Below are 26,688 nucleotides of genomic sequence, written 5' to 3' on the forward strand. Positions count from 1 at the left end.
ATTGATTGATCTCAACTTCGGGCAGCTAATGTTTTTTTTTGTTGCCTTGACATGATTTGTGATATATTGAAAATTTGATTTTTTGCTCCCTTTTTTTCTTTGCTGGCGTTATCACATTATCGTTACTGACAGTATCATTGCTTGATAATGAGGAACACTTTTTGTTGTCTTACAAATTTTTCTCATTAGGGACAGGTCTCGTAGGTTGCTAGTCGTAGGAACTAATTTTACCGATTTAATCTGTTCTCGAAGCTAATTTTTTCTTTGACTATCATTGTTGTCAGGAAATATCGAATTTTTGAGGTCTAAAATATTTTATTCATCAATTTGCTCTTTTTTTAAATCTCCTTAATAGCAACTGTCATCAATTGCTAAGAATGCCTAAAGTAATCGAGACAATCGTTTGTTTATAGCTACTTTTTTCTTTGACTAATGCGCTCTTTCAAAAAAATTTAAGAGCAATAAGTACAGCAAATACGAATAAAACTAAAAAAAAGGCCAGTAAAATTTTTTGAAAGAATGGCGTATTAGTCAACGAAAACAACTAAAACAGCTAAACAAACAATTATTTCGATTTTTTAGGCATCCCTGGCAATTGATGACATTTGCCATTAAGGAGACTAAAAGAAAAGAATAAATTGATCAATTAAATCATTTAGACCTCAAAAATTCGATATTTGTTGACAACAATGATGGTCAAAGTATTAGATAAAATTAGCTGCGAGAACAGATTGAATAGGTAAAATTAGTTCATTTTAGTAACCTACGAGACCACTTGAGGAGACCCCAATGAGAAAAATTTATAAGACAACAAAAGTGTTCCTCATTATCAAGCAATGGTACCGCCATTAACGATACTGTGATAAATTTTACATATTTTATCACAAATCAAATAACCACATTAGAGGTTAACATAAACTACTATTAAAATTCAAAGTGGAAAATGGCACCAGTTTCGGCGCACTTTTCATTTGTCTTTTAGTATTAAATTGCCGCCAATTGAGTTCAGCTGCTTGAAATTGTGATTGAGAGGGAATTTTAGATCACGCGAACAGCAAAAAGTCAAGGGCGTGAAAGTCACTCGAAAAGTCAAAACGGTCAAGCAAAATTTTTGCATAAAAAAGACACACGTTAAGAATAATTGCTATGAACTTCGAGCAACAAAATCTTGTAGACCCCAAAAATTCGGTATTTCTTGACAACAAGGAACGTCAAAGTCTTAGAAAAAATTAGCTTTGAGAATAGATTAAATCGGAAAAAAGTTAATTTTATCAAATTACGAGAGCTGTCCCTAATGAGAAAAATTTATAAGAGTACAAAAAGTGTTCCTCATAATCAAGCAATGATTCTCATTAACGATAATATGTGATAAGCCAACAAATAATAAGAAAACGCCAACATTTTCAATTTTTTATCACAACAAATAATGTCAAAGTTAAAACAAAAACATTAGCTGCCCGCCAATGAAATCACCTAATTGCAAATATGCACCATTAGAGCACATGTATCATATTAATAACACTCAAGAGAAGAAACACTTAAAGCAGCAGTCAAATTTCCGCACGTGAAATAAAGTCGTTTTCATAAACTAAAATGTTTTCAAATACCAGCTTCTTACTCCACTTAAAAGGTACTTTGAATAAAAATCACACTTCAACCCTAAAGGCTTTTTCGCTCCTTTTACAAATCCAAGGCGATTAAAACCACCACTTCAATTTGATTTCTCACGTGTAAAAAACGTGAACAGATGTTCAAAAACAGCACACCAATACAATCCAAATTCTTTGGAGCAATTTAGATTGGATTAATAATAAATAATTGTAAAAAAATATTGGCTCTATGATAGACAGCCGTGAAGCTGAGGGCGGCTATTAATTGAGGCAGAGGTAGACTACCTTTAAAGAAGCAGTTCACATTTTGTTATTTAAACTTCGATAGATACTTCAAAAAAGGACGGACGTCTATACAAAAAAAGATTCATAAAAGAGAAGTTGCATTTCGTTGTTTAATTAGAATGAACAAGCGAAACGACAGAAATGAAATCAACTTCAGTGCAATTTTGCAAGTAGAAGTGCAATTTCATGGCCAGACATCAAAAACCATTGGTGACAAACCTGAGACATCGACACGCTTCATTTACTCGTGAAATTATCAAGACCTTTCAATACCCAGACTGTGACAAAACTACTGAGAAAAAAACAAAGGTCAAAATTCAAAACTAAAAACGTTTTTTACCAAAACAAGGTTTTAATGCAATCAATGCAATAAACGATAAACATAACTTTTTTAGGTTAATTTATTTTTCGTTAGAACTGTTAGTATTGGGACTCAGTTAAAATACAGCATACACTAAAATGGTATGCTGATGATAGTTGCGTCGTCAGTAAGTTGAAAGATATCAGGGCACTCTTTAACAAGCTCACTCTGCTTGGTCCCAAGTACGGATATCTTGTCAATCCTCCGAAGTGTCAGTTGATAATTAAGCCAGGAGGCGAGCGCCAAGCATCAACTGTGTTTGCAGGCACAAATGTGGAAATCACGCAGGGCGCTCGATTTCTGGGATCAGTTATCGGAAGCTCTGAGGCCATTAAATTTCCTGAAAGATGCAGAAATTAAATACACAAAAGTTTGGACAGACTCGGTCAACTTGCTCTCACCTCTCCCCAGAATGCCTATGCTTGTTTGACGAAGAGGGTTCAACAGAAGTTGAGCTTCCTCTCGCGTACTACACCTTCCATGTACGGTGTTTTGGACAAGGTGGAGGAGCATCTTGGCCGAGTCATACCGATCATCGTCGGCAGAGAAATAATCCAAGAGGAAAGAGAACTTCTTTCTCTCCCTCTCAGAATGGGTGGGCTTAACATTGCCCTCCCACAAGATCTTCATAAAAATCTTGAGCAATCAATTGAACTCTCAAGTCCTTTGGCGTCATTCAATAATGTTTCATTCAAAACTCAACAATGTGAATTAAAGCAAACCAATACCAGTCTCAGACAGAAAGCGGACATGCAACGTGAACTCATCTCGAAATCAAGAATAGAAAACAATCGAACCAGAAAAGAAGTATACCATCCAGCTGGCCTCGGAGAAAGGAGCATCTAGCTAGCTTAACGCGCTTCCGTTATCAAAACATGGTTTTGGCCTCACGAAAACTGAGTACCGTGATGGAATAGCACTTCTCTACACCTGGGAAGCGAAGAACACGCCAGCCATATGCCCATGCGGGAAAGAATATAGCCTCACCCATGCCCTACATTGTGCCAAAGGCGGGTATACGCACCAACGAAATCAGAGACGTGTTTGTAAACATGATAGATGACGTTTGCCACGATGTCCAGATAGAGCCAAAACTTCAGTCGCTTGATGGAGAAATTTTCTCGAGTAATTCCATCACTACTGATGATGACGCTGGACTAGATATCAAGTCAAACGGTCTGTGGGGCTCCCGCTTTAATCGCACTGTCTTCGATGTGAAGATTTTCAAACCTCATGCGAAGAGCTGCCCTAAGACCATAAAATATGCATACAAATATCACGGGAGCATCAAGCGAAATAAGTACGAAGAGCGAAACCGAACACATTAGTTTTAACGCACTGGTTTTTGCTTGCTCGGGCTGTGCTGGGCCATCTGCATCGCGCGTTATGAAACAACTCGCAAACAAGGTCAGCGAAAAACGCGGTGAGCCGGACGCCGACACCATAAGCTACATCCGAACGAAAATTAGCTTCGCACTTCTGAGGAGCTGTGTTCTCTGCTTGAGGGGATGTCGCGCCCTCAAGCCTTGTGTTATCAGTGAGACTTCGATTAGCGCCGTCGTGGAGGAGGGAAGGCTGTACTGAGTGTTTGGCTGTTTAACTTTATTCCTTTGCTATTCCTTGATATCCCATTTTTATTTTAATCCTTCCATACCAGTTCCCTATGTGTGCTATATATATAGGTGCTTTCCTCTCCACTTGTTAGTTATTTTTGTGACTGGGCCGTCTTTACACTGTCTGGAGGGGAACAGCTTGGAGTGCAGCATCCGGCTAAGTGCTACTCATCATCCCCTATTTTTCGACCTACATCTAGTGTTGCCGGATGGTGTACACGGCACTTTATTTTTTTTCACAAAATAAAGAAAAAAAGAAAAAAGCAGAAAGAACGAAAAAAATGGTCAAATTTTTGTGAAAACTTTAGTGTCGAAGGCAAAACAATCATTAGTTGCGCATATACCAATTCAAACAACAGCATATATTCACCATTGAAACAAATGTATCGCATTTAGTATGCTTCGCCACAAAATCACGAGAAAAAAAACAAGTTTAATTCAAATGGTCACAAATAGTGGAACTAAATGGTCTCAAATAAATAAAAACAAAAGAGGGCTCTAAAAACCGCTAAGTTTAGATTCAATTCCAAAATTTGTTATTCTAACAGACCCAGATGAGACAAAAAAATAGCCTTTATATCAATTCTGGCAAACTGAAACCAGTGTTTAAAGTGGTAACATACTGGGCGACAGTTAACAAAAATTTGATATTAATATCCAAAATTATGAATAAAAGCAGTGTGTAAAGTAAAAATAACTCAGAGGAAATTTAATAGAAAAGTTCTTTAATTTTACACTACGCTCGACGGGTTTTGCAGTGATACCAATCAACTCTCTACCATTGATAAATCGATCGGCCACAATTGGCTGAACAAAAAACATAATTGAGCATATAGTTTTTCTCCTAAGTGGGGTCCGTACTAATAGGTGCCTGCGGTACATATATTTGGCATTTTGTGCCTGTTTCAATATTGGTGAAGGCGGCCGATAAAAGGTACGCGTACAGTTGTTTGCCGGTTGCGTTGAAACTTAGCTTCGTCATTTGAAATGTACTAATCGATTGCCGCGCCAGAATAACTTCTCATTTGCAGTCAAAATATTATTAAGCGATTATTCAATTGTTTTTAAGGCAACAGTTTCAAGTGATGCAGGGTGAAAGGGAAATTAACAAATAACGACCATTTATTTATATTGCAGGTCCTGTAAAAGGTCTGGTTGGAAACTTCCCCAGCAACAAGAACTCAACCCCATTCAGAGCCAACGGAAGTATTGTTGGAGGAGGTCTGTTTTCGTCAGAGTTTAATGGCACAGAGTTGGGAGGATTACCCGAGTTTGATAATGTGTCTGACTTCGTTCCGGAGGAGATGTCAATTGCCTCCAAAAATTCCAGAGATACTGACGATGATCCAGGTTGGTAACCTCGAGATGGAATACTTAACGAGCTGTCCAATGTACTAAAAGTCCATATGTAACATGCGACTGGAGTGGATATTATGAGCAATTCGGGGCTGGGGGATTTACAAGTGGCTTATCTTATCCTCATCAAAAAAATTTTTCTTAAAGGTGCTTGTAGCCTTGTGGGTAAGATGTCGACGCCTATCCTGGAGGTCGATGGTTCGAATCCCCTAGAGTTTTTGCACCCAAAAAATTTCTACGCTACACCCCTAAATTAAATTGCTCCCAGCCTGTCGTTCGAGAGCAATTCATCGGACGCTAGTCGGTTTATTTAATAACTTTAGGAATGCTACGGCGGTTGTCCAGCAGTATATCAGAATTCGCAGCAGTATTTGCAGCTGGGAGTGGTAGCAACAGATACTCGTCTCAGGAGGAGGGAACCTCAACGGGTGAGAGTGCGCAAGGTGCAGGTGGTACTGGTTCCTTTGTCATCAACTATCCCAAGTCAAGTGTGTCATCATCTCCAACTAGGAACTCAGAAACTGTAGACTCAACTTTGACTCCTGCAGTGACTGACAGAACTGCATCAAATAGAAAATCGCCCTCAAACGCCGCCTCTAAAAATATAAGGTTTAATGATGCTGGCACTATTTGTTACATAAGCTTTTTAAATCATGTGTGTATTGTTTGATGATCGGACTGAAACAAATCAAGCATTAGACTTTGATATATTTTGTCTTGAAAGTAAATTAAGACAACTTTCAAAAGTAAGTTCCTTGTTTAAAATGTTAAGTTTTTAAAGTAGTGTATTTTAAGATTATCAACGGGGTCATCGCATAGCACCGTGTTTGGAGCCAACTTCGATTTGGGAAGTGACGATGAGGAGGACGAGAGGAGACAACCTTCCGAGCTCAGAAATGGAGTCGAGGAGAATATAAACGAAGAGACGTTTGAGAATTTGTCCGGACATCACAATCCCTTCTTGAGAGACATCAGATACGTGCATGACTTCTATGACAATGGAGAACTCACAGTTGGAGAGACGGCTCGGAGGAATCAGCCACCAGGCATCTCCTGTTCCAATCCAATCAGGTCATCAACGAGTTATGTTGGTGAGTTTGTTTCCTCAAAACTACAAGGAAATACAGACCTTGCACAAGATGCTAATTTCAAAGAACATTTGACTCTTAAAGACGATGGCTGAGCTCATTCTGGCATTTTTGTGGCTCTATAATTAGTTATAGAAAATAGCCTACTGTACTGTTTGTTTGCCGCGTCTAGTAATTGGTACCTCGTTTTGGTTCAACCCTAGAAAAGTTCCAGTAATGAAAATATTAATAATTAGTTTCTGCTTGATTGCAGGGGAACAGCATTAGGCCGTGAAAACATTATTACATTATTATTTCTTAGCTCTGAGGTTTAACCTTAATTTGGTGTTGCTAATAGAACTAGTTTATGAAACAAAACAGGTTATTTAAATTTGGATGAATTAAATGGAATTTAAGTTAACTACTCATCATTTTTAGGAGGAATGCACCGACACTGCTCCGATAGTTTCAACCTGTCTAATTCTTTCTCCTCATTTGACCTTGGGGCAGACAGAAGGCGCTGCTCACTCGACATCGACTTCACTGAAGGATTCTTCTCAGAGCCACCAAAAAGTGTGACCTCATCTAATTCAGGCTCAATCAACATGGACCGAAAAGAGCAACTCACGCAGGCAATCGAGCAATGCAAGAGGATGCTCAAACTAAACCAACATGATGAGAAACTGAAAGGTTAGCTGCACACTTTAAAAACATGGCTATCTTCATAATCATTCTATCACCTGTATTCAACGAAAAAAATGGTGAGATTTGGAAACAAGAGAACTTTCATTCGCTAAAAAGCCTGATGTATTTAAAAAAATATCGCTTAGTATGACTTCAGTTTCAAGCGAGGTTAATGGAACTACGTCTTGAGGTTAACCTATAACGCGACCGTTGTTAAATTTGTCGCCTTGGTGACTTAAATTTTATCAGGAGTAAGAAAATTGAAGCGAGATTTTGTTTTAAAAGTTTTCTCAATCTTGCAATACAATTTCAGGCGAAAGAGAAACAATTTAGGCGGACATGAATCTTTTATGCAAAGGCATATGACGCGCGATAAAAGTAGGAAGGTATCATTGAAAAGAAATTTAAGAACGTTGTAATCAAAATTCAGTTTGTACATTCAAAATTTTGAGAAAACAAAGTAGTTATATAAAATGACTTAAACTAATCGAAATAAACGGACACAGCATAAATACAAGGACAGTATAACGGTATATGACTGAGGAGAAAGCGAGTTTCTAGTTTTTCTCAGCAATAGAACATAACAAATTGTTCTGTAAAAAGTATGATGGAAACCACCTTACTGTCCCATGCCGAATATCCAAATGGGTTTTTAACTCAAGTTAAAATGTTCAAATAACAGTGAAAAAAGCGTTACGCTTATCTTATCGTAGAATATAATTTTACTTCTCTTATAATCACAATTGTATAGTTCTGTTTCGTTCTTTGCTCCATGATTATTTGACCTTGATTATCTTGAAAACTTATTGGGAAATCAACACACAAGTCGCAAGCTAATGGATGCTCACTACAATAGCTTCACTTCAAATAGTCCTCACTTCAATGGAAAATATCTGATCCCATTTTTTTGATATTTAATAAAACCGTGCTCAAAATGTCAACAGACAAAAAAATCGTTACCATCGATTAACTCTGGAAAGGTTTAAGTTAAAGTGACTACAAAAACCAATCTAAATGGTTTATAATTGCTCTCAAACAAAATTTGTAGCAATTATAATAGTTTCATGGTCTGCTTCATTTGTCGCTTGATTGACGTTTCGACTGACTTTTTACGCTTTACTTCCTGATTTCTGCGTGATCTACATAGCGCTTATTCAGAATTTAACTCGTTGACTTAATTTCATATGGTTTTCTATTTAAAGTCAACTGAAAAGTGTGCCACAATTGGCTTCATTTTAAATGTTAATTATTTAAAGCCCCTTAATGTAATTATACTCTCAGATTATAGTAATTGGCCCAAACTGTCCCTTGAGCTATTCAACCGACTGTGGTGGTTTTGTTTTTTTAATTGTTATTAGTAGCCACTTCTTCAAGATTCCTATAATGACCATCTGACGTCACGATTACTTCACGATCTTCTTTTTGTAATTTTTGTGTAAATCGACTGAATTGCGTGCGTGACTTCAGTTTTCACTCTTAGTTGAGCTACTTTTTTAATAGCTGCACAGCGATAGCTGGGGCTATTATTGGCCTTCTCTTTGTTTTTACAATTCAAAGAATTTGAATTGTATTGGGGCGCTGTCTTTTTACAATTCAGAGAATTTGAATTGTATTGGGGCGCTGTCTTTTTACAATTCAGAGAATTTGAATTGTATTGGGGCGCTGTCCTTTTTTTAAAGATCTGTTCACACACTTTCATGATTTTTGAAGCCAAATTGGAGTAGTGATTTTGGTCACGCCGAAACAGGAAATGGAGCGAAAAGCGAGTGGTTTTGCGGCGTGAAACCACTCGCTTTCTGGCTAGTTTTTTTGTTCACATGCGGCAATTCCACTTTGGTTTTAACTGTTTTTTTCTTTCAATTTTTTGGATCAGATTTTTCTAAATGGATTTCCCAATCCATTCATAGTTCATTCTAGGCCTAGTTTTTTGTTAGAATCAAATTGACATTTCTCGCTAGTGGTTTTTTGTTCTCCCTAGTGGCATTCTGACATTGATTTTCTGTCCTTTTTTTGTTTTTTGATCTGATTTATTTAGAAAGTTTTCCAAATTCACTCATAGTCCGTTCTAGGTCTAGTTTTTTGTTTAGTCAATGAAAATTCTTTGAATTGCAAGTTTTGACTTGTCTTGCTATGTTTTTTTAAGATCTGTTCACACATTTTCTTGATTTTTGAAGCCAAATTGGAGTAGTGATTTTGGTCACGCCGAAACAGGAAGTGGATTGAAAAAGCGAGTGGTTTTGCGGTGTGAATTTTTTTCGCTCTAAATTTAAAGTAGAGTGAGAACGGTGTTTTAACAAAAGTTCGCTTTCTCGCTAGTGGTTTTTTGTTCACATGCGACAATTTCACATGGATTTTAACTGTTTATCCGATTTTTTATCTGATTTTCTATATGGTTCTCCCAATTCACTCGTAGTCCTTCTAGGTCTAGTTTTTTTTGTTTAGTCAATGAAAATTCTTTGAATTGTACGTCAGGACTTGTCCTGCTATGTTTTTTGTTTCGTCGTCAAGATTTTTGTTACGACCAAATGACGTCACAACCACTTCAAATCTGCTTTTTGTTCATTCGTTCATGCAATTTCAACTGAAGTGACGTCATTTTTCGTTCTTAGTGGAGTGAGTTTTTTTGTTCATTTGCGTGATTAAAGTTTTGGTCACTCTCGACTTACCTCATTCACAAAAATGACTTCCTCACTTTATTTACTTTAATTCAAAGAGATAAAGTCAAATGGGTGTGTGTCACTCAATGAAGGTTATTTGAGAGCAGCTAATAGAGGCAGCAAAAACTTATATACAGATTTTTAATCAAAATTTGACATATCAGCCTTCAATAAAAAGACGACTCTTTTTCGTCTTTTTTACTGTTTTTTTTAGACCGCAGATCTACGAAGCTTTTGCGACTATTATCTGGCAATCTGCCAGCTATGTTTGTACATTGGTGTTATTAATTAGTTGGTCACACGTGACTTCACATCACTATCAAAAATGGTTTTCCTAGCTATCAAAATGACTTTGTACTTTAATTCAAGTAGAAAAAATCAGCAGTGTTTGTCACTCTGATTGAAGGTTGTTTGAGAGCAGCTAATGGAAGTAATGAGTTGTGCATATTCTTATTCAATTTAGAGCAGCTCAGCAGTTAATAAAAAAGAAGACAAATTTCTCTTTTCGGTCTCTTTGTTTTTATATTTTTTGAACCGCTGGTCTACGAAACTATCGGTGCTGTCTTCTTTCTTCTGTTTCATCGATTGTAATGTACCTAATGCACGCACTACACTAAATTTGATGCGCCATCCCAATTGGGTCTGCACCCAGTTATAAAAATAAAGCTTTAGAAATAGCGTTTTAAGAAGTCTTCTGTAGAAATACAGATTAGAGATTCGAATTTTGCAGCTCAACAGTTGAATGGATTCAATCATAGTAAAATTAAGTTTTACATAATTTTAAATGGAAGATTAATAGCCGAAAAGCGATAGCTGAGGCTATTATTGACCCTCTCTTGGTTTTTTATTCCGTCATTTTACGACCGTATGACGTCACGATCACTTCAAATCTGCTTTCTGTTTATTCGTTCATGCAGTCTCACTCTAAGTGGAAAGATTTTGTTCATTCGCTTGATTGAAGTTTTGGTCACACGTGACTTACCTCACTCTAAAAATGACTTCCTAAATCTGAAGTTGAATTTTTAATTGCTCTTGAACGAAGTTCATAGCAATTATTGTAAAGGTGTTGGTCTTTTTTATGCAATTTTTCGCTTCACCATTTTGTGCTTTTCTTCTAGAAGATTCTTTGACTTCTCAAGTAACTTTTTCACGCTTTCGTTCTTAATTTTGTGAGTGATCTCTATTGCTCTCACACCGGAGTAAAATTTGTAATAGAGAGTTCGTTGCAGCATGCAAAATTAAGGGACAAATAGCACAGTCGGCAGTGCATGTGGATATGAAGCGGAGGTCAATGGTTCGAATCCCGGTGGGGTGAAATTTTTTTCCATCCGCCTGTCTTTCGAGAGCAATTTTTCCGACATTAGTCGGTTTATGTTTTTCTTCAAATCAAAGAGTTACAGGTCTAATTGGTTGATAATGAGGCGCAAACGAGCCTAATTAATGGTCCAAGTTAATAGCTTATTAGTTTTTATGAGTTTGACGCTACTTTTTCTCCAAAATTATGAGTTAACTTTTGAGTTTTTGTGGTACTTTTGTAATTTTTGTTGTCTTATCGTTTATTCTCATTATTATTAGGACTCATAGGTTGCGAATATGTGTTTCTTTAATCGATTAAATCGTTTCTGCTGAAAGCTGATGCCTTCTAAGAATTTGACATCAGTTGTTTTATAGAATTTTCAAGTTTTTGTTTTTAACTTTTGTATCTTATATCTTTGTCTCATTTTTGACCGTTTTCATTGGTTTCTAAAAAGCTTTTGTTTTTGTTTAGAATCTTTTCAGAGTTTTGCAAGTAATTATTGAATTTATTGCTGTCTTATCACTTAACCTCATTAATGACAGATTTAATGGGTTGACAATGAGACACAAGGGAATTTAATTAGTTCCATGAGTTCTTAGAGTCGTGTCTAAGGCCAGTGCTTTAAAAAATAGATCTGATTTTTTAGTCCTACTTGTTTTTGCTCTTGTGGTAAAATTGCTTAATCTCAATGGTGTCAAACTAATTGTTCTCATTGGACATGCAACACGGCTTATCGTTTTGTCAGGTGAAAAATAATTCAATTCTTTGGATTATAATTCTGGACTTGTCCCGCTATATTTTTTAAAATTCGCTTTACTTTTGATCACGTTTTTTGTTTTATGTAAGTCGCTGTTTTCACGAGGCGCAAACGAACCTAAACCTCATTAATAACAGATTTCATGGGTTGACAATGAGACACAAGGGAATTTAATTAGTTCCATGAGTTCTTAGAGTCGTGTCTAAGGCCAGTGCTTTAAAAAATAGATCTGATTTTTTTTGTCCTATTTGTTTTTGTTGTTGTGGTAAAATTGCTTACTCTCAATGGTGTCAAACTAATTGTTCTCATTGGACATGCAACACGGCTTATCGTTTTGTCAGGTGAAAAGTAAATCAATTCTTTGGATTATAATTCTGGACTTGTCCCGCTATATTTTTTAAAATTCGCTTTACCTTTTGATCTCGTTTTTCGTTTTATATATGTCGCTATTTTCACGCTTTACTTCCGACTTATTCACTCACTGTTTCAACTGAATGGATTCTAAATCCACGTATTGAATTACTTGATGTATTGAATACGGTCAAAGTCAATAGATCAAAATCAAAAGAACACAAAAAACAGGATAAGCATAAAAAGTCCGGTATTAAGTCATAGTGCTTTAGATTATCAACGTTCGATAACGCGATTGCGAGCTGACATTAGTAGGTTGCTTAATAGCGGCCAGTTTGGAAGCTGAATTAAGTGTAATTTTTTAAGCTAACCGAATATGCAGAGTTTGCGCTCCAAATAAGAAACTTTGAAACTTAGAAAAACTGTCAATTTCTATCTCCTGTTTTTTTCTTTTTCTGTTTCAATCCCAATGTGCGTCAAGTGGGCCAGTGGCTATTTGCCTGCTATATTTCTATTAGTATATTGTTCAAACTACAGATCTACAAAGCCACTCTGGCTATTTGCTGACGATCTACCAGTTATGTTGTTTTTTCAAGAGCCTCAATTTGTACAACTTCATTCTTAAATTCCTCTAGCTGAACTGCATTCTCTTTTTAGACTTCAAGCCTGAAACCACCGCTACAACTTAACTTCAAAAATCTGCCTGAACAGAAAGCATTTGAGTAAAAAATCGATAAATAACCAAATGCCTGAAAACGAAAGATTCATTACTTGGTGAAAATTTTATTTATCATCAACGGATTGGATTTACTCATAGTAAAATCAATGTTATTGAATTTTAAATAAAAGATTCTTGTTTTTTTTCATGCACAAGGCATCAATTTCAACAACTTCATTTTTAAATTTTTCTTTGAATGGAGCAGAGACCATCACGGAAATTAGTTGTTTGGAACTTGTTTAGCATATTTCCGAGATGGTCCATTCAATTTTTCTTTTTTCGAAGAGCAGATTCAAAGGGAACGGAACAAAGATAAAGACCGGTTATAAAGAGTTTGGAGGTAAAATCAATTTTCTAACCTAAGTCGTGCCCCGGGGCAGTTTTCAATGTAAGTTCTACTGAGACCATGTGTGTTGTGTGATAGTATTAGATGAAATAGCAGTATCCAGGCAGCTCTGTCTTCATATTTATTTTTGATATCTTGTTAAGATGGCCAATCCTGCCAAGGTAAGTTATATGTGGGAACGTTTTGGTGTCATGTTTGCGTCAAAATACATCTTGTATGCACCTACAGACATTTAAATTGAATTATAATTACAGAGTGACTAAATTCCATATGGTTGCATTATGACATAATCGAAGTTGAGATGATATTTGGTTTGATAATTGAAACAAGTTTTGCTCAAATGTTATTTTAGAACAACGGTTATGATAAATTGATTCGCAAACACAAATGAGAATGGGAGATTTGCATACTATTACCAGCTTAGAAAGCCGAATAGGGAAAGGATATAGCCATCGCTGTGAATGTCTGTGGACCGTTTTCCTTATGAGAAAACAGTTTCTGGTTTTCCATTTGATGATTATTTAATCTGGCTGTGATTTTCTTTAACATAAGTAAATGTTTTTTATTCGTGTTGTAGATAAATTTGGTCATCAGCTGGTGAAGCTTCGCTACCTTCTACTGGAAGAGGATGACTCGAAGCATGAACAACACGTGAAGAAAGTGAATGGACACAAATTTGTGCTGAGTGCCACGAGAGCTACGTCTAGAAGTGTCTGTGAACACTGCAAGCAACTTCTATTAGGTATTTACAAAATATCAGTAAATGGATTGAAAATATTCTATGAAAAGAAATCGCTCGCTGTAAAGTATCAGTTTTTAATAACTGGAAATAACGATGATAAATTTCGAAGCTGACAAGTCCAAATTCAACAACGGTAGAATTACGAATGTAATCTGTAAACAAATATTTTATTTATGGAATTTTTTATTTTGAATGAGTATTTAGCTCTCTGCGAATAGAATCATTCGATTGTTAACTGGTAGTTTATTTGAACTCATACTTGAATGGAGATTTCCAAATTCCATTATAACGATGAAAAACATTTTTGACAGGAATCAACCCGTTGGAGTTGCTAAGTAAACGTCTCTTCACATCTATCGAGCATATCTTTCCGGAGCTTTTTACTCGTCTGATTTATTGCTCTTTACCTTCTTGAGCTCCTCTTAACTAGGCTTTTATTCATTTTAATCGGTAATTATAATTTATTTTGTAGATTAATTCGCAAATGCTTGTGGCTTAGTTTGGACTATTTAAAACTCATTTGCTTAACTAATTCAAAATTGATATAAAATGCACAATATAGTCTATAAAATCCGAGAAAACTAATAAGCAACCACAAACTTTCTAACGATAACTTCCACGGACTAAATATGACACTTGGGTACATTTTAAGACAGACAGAACCTATTTCGCTATTTCTTGGACAAACACATGTTATTAAACACGCAAGATGGCAGGACCAATAACGTCTACTTTACAAACTGCCCCATTTGTAGCACAAATTTGCTTGATCTTTTTTATAGCCGCACAGCGATGGCTGGGGCTGTTATTGGCCTTATCTTGGTTATTTACAATTCAAAGAATTTGAATTGTATTGGGGCGCTGTCTGAGCACACTTTTTCATGATTTTTGAAGTCAAATTGGAGTAGTGATTTTGGTCACGCCGAAACATGAAGTAGAGATAAAAGCGAGTGGTTTTGCGGCGTAAAATTTTTTCACTCTATTTTATAATCAGAGTGAGAAAACAGTGTTAGAACAAAAATTCGCTTTCTCGCTTCTGGTTTTTTGTTTACATGCGGCAACTTCACTTTGATTTTTACTGTTTTTTTTTGTTTTTTTGGAACCGATTTTTTTTCTAGATGGGTTTCTAAATCCATTCATAGTTCATTCTAGTCCTAGTTTTTTTGTTGCAACCAAATTCTCGCTAGTTGTTTTTTGTCTACATGCGGCATTTTGACATTGATTTTCTGTTTTTTTTTTAATTTTTTGATCTGATTTTTTTAGAAATGGTTCTACCAATTCACTAATAGTTCGTTCTAGGTCTAGTTTTTTCTTAGTCAATGAAAATTTGTTGAAGTGTACGTCAGGACTTATCCTGCTATGTCCATCGTCGCGATTTTTGTTTCGCCCATATGACGTCACAACCACTTCAAATCTGCTGTTTGTTCATGCAATTTCAACTGAATTTCAGAAGTAGAAGTTGGTTGTCAGGTTGCTTTGCTCGTCTCTCTCTGGTATAGCTTGGTGTCGCTTCCTGAAATTTTAGCCTTTTTAATAGCCGCACAACGATAGCTGGGGCTATTATTGGCCCTCTCCTGGTTTTTTTTCGTCGAGATTTCTGTTACGACCATATGATGTCACAACCACTTCAAATCTGCTTTTTGTTCATTCATTCATGCAATGTCAACTGAAATGCGTGCGTGACGTCATTTTTCGTTCTTAGTGAAGTGAGTTTTTTTGTTCATTTGCGTGACTATTTTTTTGGTCACTCTTTGACTTACCTCACTCACAAAAATGACTTCCTCACTTTGAAAATGACTTTTATATGTTTAATTCAAAGAGATAATGTCAAGTGGGTATGTGTCACTCTAAAGGAAGGTTATTAGAGAGCAGATATTAGAGGCAGCAAAAACTTATACAGATTTTTAATCAAAATATAACATATCAGCCTTCAATGAAAAGAAGAATTTTTTGGGTCTGTCTTTTTTACTAATTTTTTGAGACTGCAGATGTACGAATCTATTGCGGCTGTTTTCTGGCAGTCTGCCAGCTATGTTTTTTTAATAGCTGCGAAGCGATGGCGGCTTTTATTGGGGATATCGTGGTTTTTTAATTCAAAGAATTTGAATTGTATTGGTGCGCTGTCTTAAGATCTGTTAACGCTTTTTTCGGCTTTTTCACGTCAGTGAGAAGCCAATTTAGAGTGCTGACTTAGGTCACACTGAAACCGTTAAGGTAGCGAAAAATCGAGTGGGTTTGAGGCGTGACTTATTTCAAAATACCTTTCAATTGGAGTGAGAAATTGGTGTTTGAACGATTTGGCGGTTTTTGAGATCGATTTTTTTCAGGTGCGTCAATTTGACTTCTGTTTTCAACATTTCTCTCCTTCAGTGCTTTTATGACGTTACATATGTGTCCTAATTGTGCTTATTTGCTTTTGCTTGAAATATTTAAGAGGCAGCTAAAACTTTTTGAGTTGCCACTATTTGTTGTCATAAAATATTAGTGAATTTTAGATTTTGCCCACTTTTTTAAAAATTATCTTGTGTCTTATCAGTTAGTACCGTCTATGAAAGGTCTGATTGGTTGCCAATGAGGCATAAAAGAACCTAATTATTGGTTTGACTTAATAGCTAGTGGTTTTCATGACTTTGACACTACTTTTTCTCAAAGTTTTGAGTGAGTTTTTTAGTTCTGCAAATATTTATCATTTATCATTTAATCTTATTGGGGATAGGTCTCTGATGCTGCTACTGGGGTCAAGTTTATCGATGTATTCGTTTTGTTCAGAGCTAGAGCTTTCTATGACTTTGGCACTAATTGTTTTCAATAAAAAATTATCAAAGTTTTGCGAATTTTTCTATTCAATTTTGCCTTCTTAACTTAGTCCCATTATCGACAGGTCTCATTGGTTGCTAACAAGGCTTCAATTAAAGCAAATCGGTTAATATCTATTGCTTTTTAACGCTTATTCGTTTTTTAATTTTTTTTTTTTAGTTTTGCAAGCATTTGTTGTACTCTTTGCTGTCTTATCACTTTCATTGATAACAGGTCTCAACCGTGGTCATTAAGTATTCAAATAATTGATGTAATTGTATACTCAGTAGCTGTTGCGTTCTTTCACTTTTATACTAAGTGTTTTCAAAAATTTCCAGCGAGTTTTATTGCGATTTTTGGTTATTTTTGTCTTATTATTTAATATTTTTAGCGAGAGGACTTGTTCTTATTTAATATTATTAGTAATATTATTACTAAAGCGGCGCTAATGATTTTCAGGTCATAAGTTAATGCAATTATTTGAATTGTTTTTCAGGACTTGTCCTGCTATGATTTTTTTTTAATTCGTCGTCTCCATCGATGATTCTTACGACCTGACTTCTTGGAATTGACTTTTAATGACTTCAGTGACCTCTAATGCTTTTAGTTAATTTGTGTGTGTGTTACGTCATTTCTGCCTTTAGGTCAATTGCGTGACTCGCCACACTAAAAAAATGACTTCTGAACTCACTTATGGAGCTTTTATGCACATTTACTAGTTAAAGATCAATAGTGTGCATCTAAGCAGGGACAAACTTATATGCCCTAATTCTTGAGTATTAGTCTTGAGTCTTCGATTTCGAATATCAATTTTGAAAAGAGCTTTTAGGGCTCTTTCCTTTCACACCGTGTGTGTCATAAAATTAACAGTCCGAATATAACCAAAAAAGTCGAGTGGTCTTTTAAAGGACTGGTGGTCGATCTGTCTATCTTATTTCTTTAGTTTATTCAATTCATGGAAGGCCACAAATGTCTATCGCTGCTATTTTCTGACAATCTGCCGGTTATGTTTATAGAACTTAGCACCCCGTAGTCTGATTGAGCATCTTTATATTTTTTTCGAGGCGGGTTTCACGGAGCAATTAATTACTAGTTATACGCAATTATACGCTTACGATATCAAAAACAAATTTGACCAGTTTGTAAATGTTTAATTCGTAAAGCGATAATGAAAGATGCTACAGAATAATGTCACAGCAACCGTTAGTTTTTCTGAAATTAATAATTTTTAATTACTGTCAAACAAAGTTTGTAGCAATTATATTAGTCCTGTGGTCTTTTTATGCCATTTTTCACCTGGAGGATTTGCGTCTGACCCTCTTCACTAATCGGCCTCAAAAACGGTAGAAACAAGTAAATCCCGCGGTGGGCATTGATTGACTGAGCAAACTCTCTTAGAGCCTTAAGCCTTACTATTCTATAAGTATGCGATTCACTGAAACTGTTCTGAGGAGACAGTTTTAAGGTGTGAATAGCGGTTCGTAATCTTAGAAGTTTGACCACCCTCAGTCACTACCCCCCACCCTCGCCCCGCCATCAGACTCTCCTCCCCCCTCCCCCTCTAGACTCCCATTGTCCGCCCTCCTCCACCTGGCGATTTGTACCTCCCTCTCATCCAGACCTCCCAACCGTACCTTACCCCCCGACGCTTGACCCCCACCCCACTCAGGTCTAGCTCCTAATGCTGATATCCCTTTAGCTCAAGCTGGCTACTATCGAAGCCAACCGCTCGGCGGTCGTTTGAGACCAATTCGCCTGACCTTAGCCGGTTATGTTAAACTTGTTGATTGCTCTCAAACGAAGTTTGTAAGAATTATATCAGTGATGTGGTCTATAATTGACTTTTTGCGTGACCGATTTGTAGTCTGACCCATTTGACTTTTCGTCTACTATACTCTAAGAATGTGATTCACCAAAACTGTTTTAAGGAGACTTCTTCATGTTGTGAAGAGCGGTTCTTAAGTTTGACCCCCCTCAGTCACCCACCCAACCCCCCGCCCTCAGCCCCCCATTACCCCCTCAACACTCTCATTGTTCACCCTCATCCAACTGTCTATTTGAGTCCCCTCTCATCTAGCCTTCGCAACCCCTCATTGCTTGACCCCCCCATACACACACCCCGGTCACCTCCCCCTAATGCTAGCATCCATAAGCCCTAGCTGGGCACTACGGAAGCCAACCGCTCACCGGTTGTTTGAGAACAATTCGCCCGATGTCAGTCGGTTATGTTTAAAATCTATTTTCTGCAGTGAGTAACTTTCAGAGTAGAGTATCTGCAAAAACTATGGCATCTTATCTTATTGGATAACTAAAGCAAAATTGGTAAAGCGATTAGTCAGTTGACATCGGAGCACGAGCGCTCGCCGGTAGTTTGAGAGCAATTGGCCCGATATTAGTTAGTTATGTTGAACTTATTAAAATCTTTTTCTATAGTGAGTATAACTTTTTCAGTGTAAAGTAGCTGCAACAGCAGTAAACTAGGGCAAAATGTTGGGTAACTGAAACAAAATTGTTATTGACATAATTTTTGTCAGTTGACATCGGAGCGCGAGGTGTCTCAATTTTGACAATATACCATTGTTTTGCAAGGTTGTCGACGTACGTGATGTTACTGACAACTGGATCTGTACTCTAGTTGCATACCTCAATAATTGGAATTGCTTTCACAAATATAAATTCTTACTTAATAGCTCCTGTGAGCCTCTCAATGCCTAATATTTATTAGATTTCCTTTTTACCATCTAAGAAATGGATAGAATTGGTACATCTAAGAAATGGACATATTTGGGCTTTCAAAATGGAATGAACATATAACTTCTGGTAGGCATTAAGTTTAGCTAGAGGTCATAAGCTGGAATCATTATTCTTCTAAGCCCTTTCAGCATTGAAGCTACTGGCAAGGCCTACAGTTAAGGCGAAGAGGTCATTCTTGGGCGTTCTGAAGCGTCATTTTAAAAGGTTGTGTTAAAATATTCTTAAAATGTCGTTTTTCAACGTCGATGAACGTTTTTTGCAAGCCATTATTTCTTTATGTACATTTTGTGAGCTATATGTCTGGTAATGCAAACGCGCAAAATGATAATGATTTTTACACTTCTTGAGACTGTCAAGTTTTTTGAAACTGTCATTTTTCGATCTTCTGGTTCAAATGGAACCTATGGAGGGCTTGAAGATTGATAACTGGATGGTTTCTAGAGAGAAAGCTATTGTTTTGAAGATAATATTACCACGATTTTGGCAACTTTTCAATAAAAGTTACGATTTTATTTTTTTGTTTGACAATTTTGTCGTCCGAGTTTTTCTACATTCAGGGACATTAGGATTTGAATAGGTTGCTGCATAATTTAGAGCAATGAAATTCTTTTCGAGATATTAGTTTCACAATTTGTAGCAATCTTAATAGTTTTGTAATTCATTTTCCAAGTTTTTGAAAAATTTTGTCAGATGTAAAGTTTATTGATCTTTAGGGGCGATTTAACATTTTGGAGCTTGACGTCTGGTTAGTTCTTAAGGTCAACAAATTTTTGGTCTTATGATATTAATATCAAATTCCTTAGTCACTCTTTGGTAACATCAACTATTTGTCAGTTTTGCCTAAAGTTCAATGATATACATTTAGTTTTGAGGACATTAGCGTCAAGATTTTGAAGCAATTTTTTGGTTTATGCCAAATTTTTTCAAATTTTTGTTTTTGCTTCTGTTTGTCTCTTATTTGTGCTGCCTGATTTCTGCCAGTCCCTTGTTAACTTTTCTGTAGATTTTAGCAAGAAATTGGTTTTGATGACAGAGGTTTGAATAATTCGACATTTCGAATTAATATTGCTTTTTTTGTTTTTGGAATGTTTTGTCATTTCCATTTTTGTCTGAGCTCAACTCGTCATTTAAACTTTTTATGAGCTCGGTTTTACGTTTGTTCGTAAATTTGAATGTTACATTTCTTGCTGTGAAGATGCTGACAACAAGAAACTCTGGCGAATGGTTCTTTTTCTAATTTCATATTTTGTTTTGCCTGTCTCTGATAGCCTCTTAGTTTTTGCAGTTTTCTGTTTTTAAGCTTGGTTTGCCGGTCAGGTAGATTATTGTGTTTTTCATTCAATTCCTTGAACTGTGTTTCAGGACTTGTCCTGCTATATTTTTTTGCATAAGCCAGGACTTGCACGTTTAACTCACTGCTTCAACTGAATGAATTTTAAATTCTTTCATTCTCTGAATTATGCAATGTATTGAATGCTGTCAAGGTCAAAAGAGCACAATCAAAACATAACCCGATAAAGCTTGGTCGTTAGGTCATGGTGCCTTGGATTATCAAAGTTCATTAGAGCGTTTGCTAGGTCTTTTATAGCCTTTAGCTTTATAGCTGAATCAAGTTTTAAATTCCGACATAAAATTAGAACACTCTTAAAGTTAATTATACTATTTCTCTCTTCTTTTTTTCCTGTTCTGTTTCAATCCCAATGTACATCACGGCGGCCAACTGCGACTATTTTGCGGCAATTTGTCGGCTATATATAAATGGAAAAGTGTTTTCATTTTACAGTTACCATGTTCCAGTTTTACAACGAAAGTTTCCGTTTTACAGTTCAACAGGTTTTTAAAATTCAGTTCTAATTTTTTTTTGTTCTAACCATATACCGAGGTTTTAAAGATCCTGTTGAATACACCAAGCGGATAATTTTGAAGCATCTGAATTAGTATCATCAGCATAAAGTACTACCTTCATCGCACATTTAACCCTGTAGATTTTTTGCTACTTCAACCAACGCATTGCTTGGGTAGGTACAAAATGCAACAACTAAGAAAATTTTTTCTTGAGCTCATAGCTCTCTAATTTTTGCAAAATGGTGCGATGAATTGTGTCGACTGCTTTTTAAAATTTAGAAAAAACTGACAATAGTTATTTATTTTACTTGTTTTGGAGTTCCTTGTGAGCTTTACCGTGTTAGTTTTACTGTGATTACTTCCGAATACGGTTTGCATGATTTATAAAATGTTGAGTTTTTCAAAATCGAGATTTATTTTAGTCTATATATTACTCTTGCATTGAGTTCACTCCCTACATTAAGCAATAATATAGCTATCGTTTTATGTAATTTCTATCCCCATGTTTGCAAGGGAAAAATGTTTGCTCATTTTTGGGGGCTCATTTTTGTACTCAAATACTTACAGACTTGATACCCAATTCAGGAGAGAAACTAACTGAAATCGTTTGCGGTTGCGAACTCAGTGGGTTGATTTCCTTTTGAACATGACAAAATTGAAAGCGTACCGCTTGTTCTTTTTCTCCACAAACTGTATTATAGTTACTCCACATAACTGTATGAATAATTGATGTTTGTCTTGACTGTCCATTGCAGGCACTAATTTTCTTGCGACGAAGCAGTATGTTGTGTTAGTTTCCATTTTCTATGAACTCTGTTGCGTTTTTCTCAATTTTTATAATCGACTACAAAACCAATTGGAATGGTTTTTCTTGTGATATAAATATTGTACGATGAGATCTTCCATTACCTTTTTTGAAAGTTTGCATACTTGCTTCCTTATTTTCGTCCATTTCAATGCCATTGGTGGATATAGATTTTGTATAGTTTTTTGTCACTTGGTTATCCTGAGAAGTCTACATGCTTAATATCACCATTGATAATGATTGTTCCATTAATTTATCTTGTTTTTCTTCAATTTGCTATGTTTGATCTTGGTTCGGTTTAGTGTTACGAGACAAACATTTCCCTTCGTTAAGATATCTAAATAAAGATTCCACAAAATTTGCTTTTCTTTGTCCTTTCATAAAGCGGACCGTTTTCCACTGAATCACTGCCTCACCAGCATATGAATCGGGGTTAATAAAGCAAATTGTTTGTAATCAGATTGTTTTAGTTTCTCAATTTTTTTAGATTATTTTGTTTGTGTTTTGGTTGGCATTGTTCAATTGATCGGCTGATCAGGTAGAGTACTTCTAAGTTTCTCATTCAATTCTTTAAATTGTATTTCAGGACTTGTCCTGCTATGTTTTTTTAATTCGTCGTCTCCATCGATGATTCTTACGACCTGACTTCTTGGAATTGACTTTTTCAATTACTTCAGCGCCTTCTACTGCTTTGCAGTTACAATTTGTGTACGTGACGTCATTACTGATCTTAGGTCAATTGCGTGACTTGCCTCACTAAAAAAATGACTTCTGAACTCACTTATGGAACTTCATTTTATGAACATTTACTAGTTAAAGATCAATAGTGTGCATCTAAGTAGTGCCAAACTTATATGCCCTAATTCTTGAGTATTAGTTTTGAGTTTTCGATTTCGAATATCAATTTGGAAAAGCTCTCTTAGACCTTATGTGTCATAAAAATGGCAGTACGTATCTAACCCAAAAAATCTAGTGGTCTACTAAAGGACTTCGGACAATCTGCCTATCTTGTTTCTTTAGTTGTTTCAATTCATGGAAGGCCACGAGAGTCTATCGCGCTATTTTCCGGCAATCTGCCGGCTATGTTTAATTGGGATAATGTTTCCATAATGTGTTGGCAGTTGAGAACTGTTTCTTGAAAAGAGGAGTCCCCAAATCAATACCAATAAAGTTTTGATTTTGCTGATTTGCATTGTCTATGGAGGGATTTTGCCATTTAATTGTGAATCTAAACGATTTGCGATGTATCTGAGTTTGATTTTTGAAGCAATTGGAATCAGTACTAATGTCATAACCAACTTCAATTCCACGTCCATAGTCCTTCAATTTTTCGAACGAACAGTTTCTTGAACTTGTAAAAAAACGGTTCCATCTCTAATCCATTTTTCGCCCATACGATTTTCCAAATATCGATTCTATCCATGCGATTGTTAATTTCATTTCCTTTAGATTATTTGTCGCAGCTTTGCTGATGTAATCGAGAATACAAATCCTCTTGATTCAAGCAAAATCTCGCAAAATTTGAATTTTTTGGAGCAATTTTATTGTCGTTGTTCGATTAATTTTTACATAGGGCCGGTGGAAGGCAGCTGATGGGAGATCGAAATGCCCCGTACATTTCTTCTATCAACTTCAAAATCAATATAAACAGCCACTGGACTGTTTTCTGCGTATGATTCCGATCTGTTGTTAAAGAGTATAACCTTGTCTGTCCTTGAAGGTCATTTCGAGCAATGTTTCACATCTGAAAAATGGCATCCTGATTGAATTCATCTAATTAAGATACTCTAATTCATCTGCAAAAACAATCAGAATTTATATCTAAAAATCGAAAAGTGAAATTTTGTTGTAATTGAATTATGTTATGTTTTTTGACGTGCAATGATGTATTTGAATTGCGTATTTAAAGTACGCGTTACAAGCAACCGTTAGGTTTTTCCGATTAATGAATAACTATATTTTAAAACTATAGAAAATAACTTTTTGGTAATTCGGATATCAAGTTCAGTCGATTCGATGCTATTTTTATGAATTACCCGGATTGTATTAGTTTTTTTAAACACTACAAAAATGAGAACATTAACTACAGGTAGATTAGATTTTGAACAAAATTGCAAATTGAGTCAAAACTTTGAGGGATTGTTCAAAACTTTTTCCTTAGCCAAAAAAAATACTGATAATGTATTCAAGACGTTTTTGCCGCAAAACCAAAATTTGGAGGAACGATTATTTTTTAGCAGGTAGTTAGTTAACAGAACTTGTGATATCCTAATTTCTTCTATGTCAAAGATCATGCAAAAGAACAGCAGTGAAAATTAAGACTTTTCATTTTTAAAACATTACTTTTCGATTAAAAACTGAAAGTTTGTATAACTTTAATAAGAATCCTTTCAGTCAGTTATTTTCCTTTTATATGAATCAATACTACTTGTACCAAAGTGGACTTGAGCTTACAGAGAAAATACATCGTGATGGAAGTGACGCAACTTTTTTGCCTTTCTTTTTTGTCGGTCTTCTTGACTTTTCTGTCGCATAAAAATTTCAATAAAAAGGGAAAACTAAGCCGAAAATTTTGGTAATTTGCTAAAATTTTCAACAAATAATTTTATCAGAAAAGATGCTGTCACTTACAAAGATTTCTTGAAAAGTTGCTCTCAGCTACCAAATGGTTAATGGTCACATCATCTAACCAGCCGGCTATTATAATGCTCTTGTTTGTTGTGAAACAAAAGTTGTTTTGCTTAACCTAATTTTGCCGTCTTTTCTGTATTGTACGTGATTTTTAACTTTTCCAGGATTGTTGCATTCTGCGCGCATGCTGTTCAACCTGCACCTTAAGAACAGTTGCTCAGCAGAGGTATCTAAACAGAAGGACTCGATATTGAGAAACGAGTTCAAAAACAAACGGGATAAACCCATAAAGGCCATTTTAGGATGCGTCCCTACCTGAGTATTGTTCTAATTGGTCTTTTTCAGTCAAATGCTTTTTGGAATTGATAATAATCTCTATGTCTCATTAAGAGAGACGAATAAACGAAATAACCATATATAGTTAAAATAATACCTACGTTTAATAATTTATTAGAAATATTTTTGTTGCTGTTTCAATCACAATCGGGTTTATAGGAATCGATCGCGGCTTTTTTCAGACGATCTATTGGATGCTTTCAGTTGCGAAAAACTCAAATTGGAAAAGATCTTTTTCACAGGTTACTTACAACATCAGATGATAAAAAGGATGGAACAATGAGTTTCAAGAAATTATAAGTTTGATATACTTTGTCTGAAGAGAACTTGTCTTCTTTGTAGAAAACATATTTGAAAGCTTCTTGACAATTCAACCGTTTCAAAGTACGCTCGGGCTAGATAACAGAATTCATAATCAACTATAGACGCCACAGAGGAAGCAAATGGCACCAATTGTTATCATTTTCAATTTTGGCCTATTTTTAAGCATTTAAAGATAATATAATCAGTTATGTTTTTATCCTTAAAAAGACAGCTTTGTTATCTATAAACTTCTGTCTCAGAAAGTGGTGAAAAAATTATTTGGATGGTAGGTAAAGAGGGTAGATAAGTGTATGCAGTCGTTATAATGCCAAGTTTCTTTGATCTTCCTATTCGTGATCAGTTATGAGTGAGATCAGTGAAGATAGGTGATGTTTGTAGGCCTTGTGCATTCGTGGTACGAGTGTCTCAATTGTGGCTTCAAAGCACACGACAGGTGTCTGGATGCGGTTGGAAGGGTGTGTCCGGCTGTGAGACTGGAACAGTCCAAAGACTACTTCTGGAACATCTGCACCAGCTCTGGTCTTGCCAAGCAGAATTTCAGGTGAGTAGAGAGCTTCCGCCTTTTTTCAGTCAGGAACATCAGCATAAATCTTGGACACCTTTTGTAGTAATTTAGTTGACTTTTTGGGTTGAAAAAGTTATCGTTCTCTTTACTTCAAGGAGTGTCATTTTTCAGTATTTATGACCAAGATCAATAGCGAAATTAGCCCAATTGTTACGATAAACTTAAATAGCTTCAGTTGGAATGCTAATGACTACTGTGACCCCAAAGTGTTGTTGCATGATGTCCTTAAGAGAACTGAGAAATATTCCAAGGACAACGGAGTAACCCACCCAATTTCTAGAAAAACTCGAAAAAACGAAAAAGTAATAGCTGACTTATGGAATGAAGTAATTTCTTAGAAAAGAAGAACAATGACCCCGAGCGATATTCATGCAAAGATTGTATAATCATTTAAAACCTCCCTTTTGTGGACGGCAAGTGCTATTAGAAAGATGTAGTAATTTTTTTCATGAGGCACTGTCTATCAATGTGCAAATGGACCAAATCAAAGCCTGTCATCCGCTCGAACCAACTCTTAGACTCCGTTTGTCGTCAAGTTTCTCTATTTTTGTCCGAAAAACAGATGCTGATCTGACATAAAAGGATGCGACTAAAATGTGCCTCCAATAACTGTGTACAGCAACTGATTTTCAAACGGACAAATGGACCCAGTGGTGTGAACATTGTTGTTGATCAAGATGCGAATTCATTGTTCGCCAGTGATAAATTTGTTTGTAGAAATCTTGGACATTCAGTCAAATTTCCAAGAGCAGTCAAATCTTCTCAGCCGAATGTTGTCTTCACTCAAT

The 26,688-nt window shown here is 35.9% G+C and overlaps 2 protein-coding genes across 3 annotated transcripts in view; one reads left to right on the plus strand and one right to left on the minus strand.

Moving 5' to 3' along the window:
- Positions 1-26,688, minus strand: part of LOC142349649 (elongation factor Tu-like) — a 317,975-nt gene that overhangs the window by 278,233 nt on the left and 13,054 nt on the right. The window lies entirely within an intron of this gene.
- LOC142349647 (uncharacterized) overlaps positions 1-26,688 on the plus strand; it is a 44,896-nt gene that overhangs the window by 2,595 nt on the left and 15,613 nt on the right. The window contains exons 2-8 of one of the 2 annotated variants that reach the window (XM_075401362.1): positions 5,007-5,219; positions 5,549-5,834; positions 6,021-6,316; positions 6,731-6,982; positions 13,680-13,844; positions 14,156-14,179; positions 25,714-25,876. In XM_075401362.1, the coding sequence (XP_075257477.1) occupies positions 5,007-5,219; positions 5,549-5,834; positions 6,021-6,316; positions 6,731-6,982; positions 13,680-13,844; positions 14,156-14,179; positions 25,714-25,876 (1,399 nt within the window). The remainder of the gene's footprint in view (positions 1-5,006; positions 5,220-5,548; positions 5,835-6,020; positions 6,317-6,730; positions 6,983-13,679; positions 13,845-14,155; positions 14,180-25,713; positions 25,877-26,688) is intronic. The other variant, XM_075401363.1, reaches the window with a different exon arrangement.

The sequence above is a fragment of the Convolutriloba macropyga genome, chromosome 11, assembly GCF_964194025.1.
Source record: "Convolutriloba macropyga chromosome 11, txConMacr16.3, whole genome shotgun sequence".
Classification (NCBI taxonomy): domain Eukaryota; kingdom Metazoa; phylum Xenacoelomorpha; order Acoela; family Convolutidae; genus Convolutriloba; species Convolutriloba macropyga.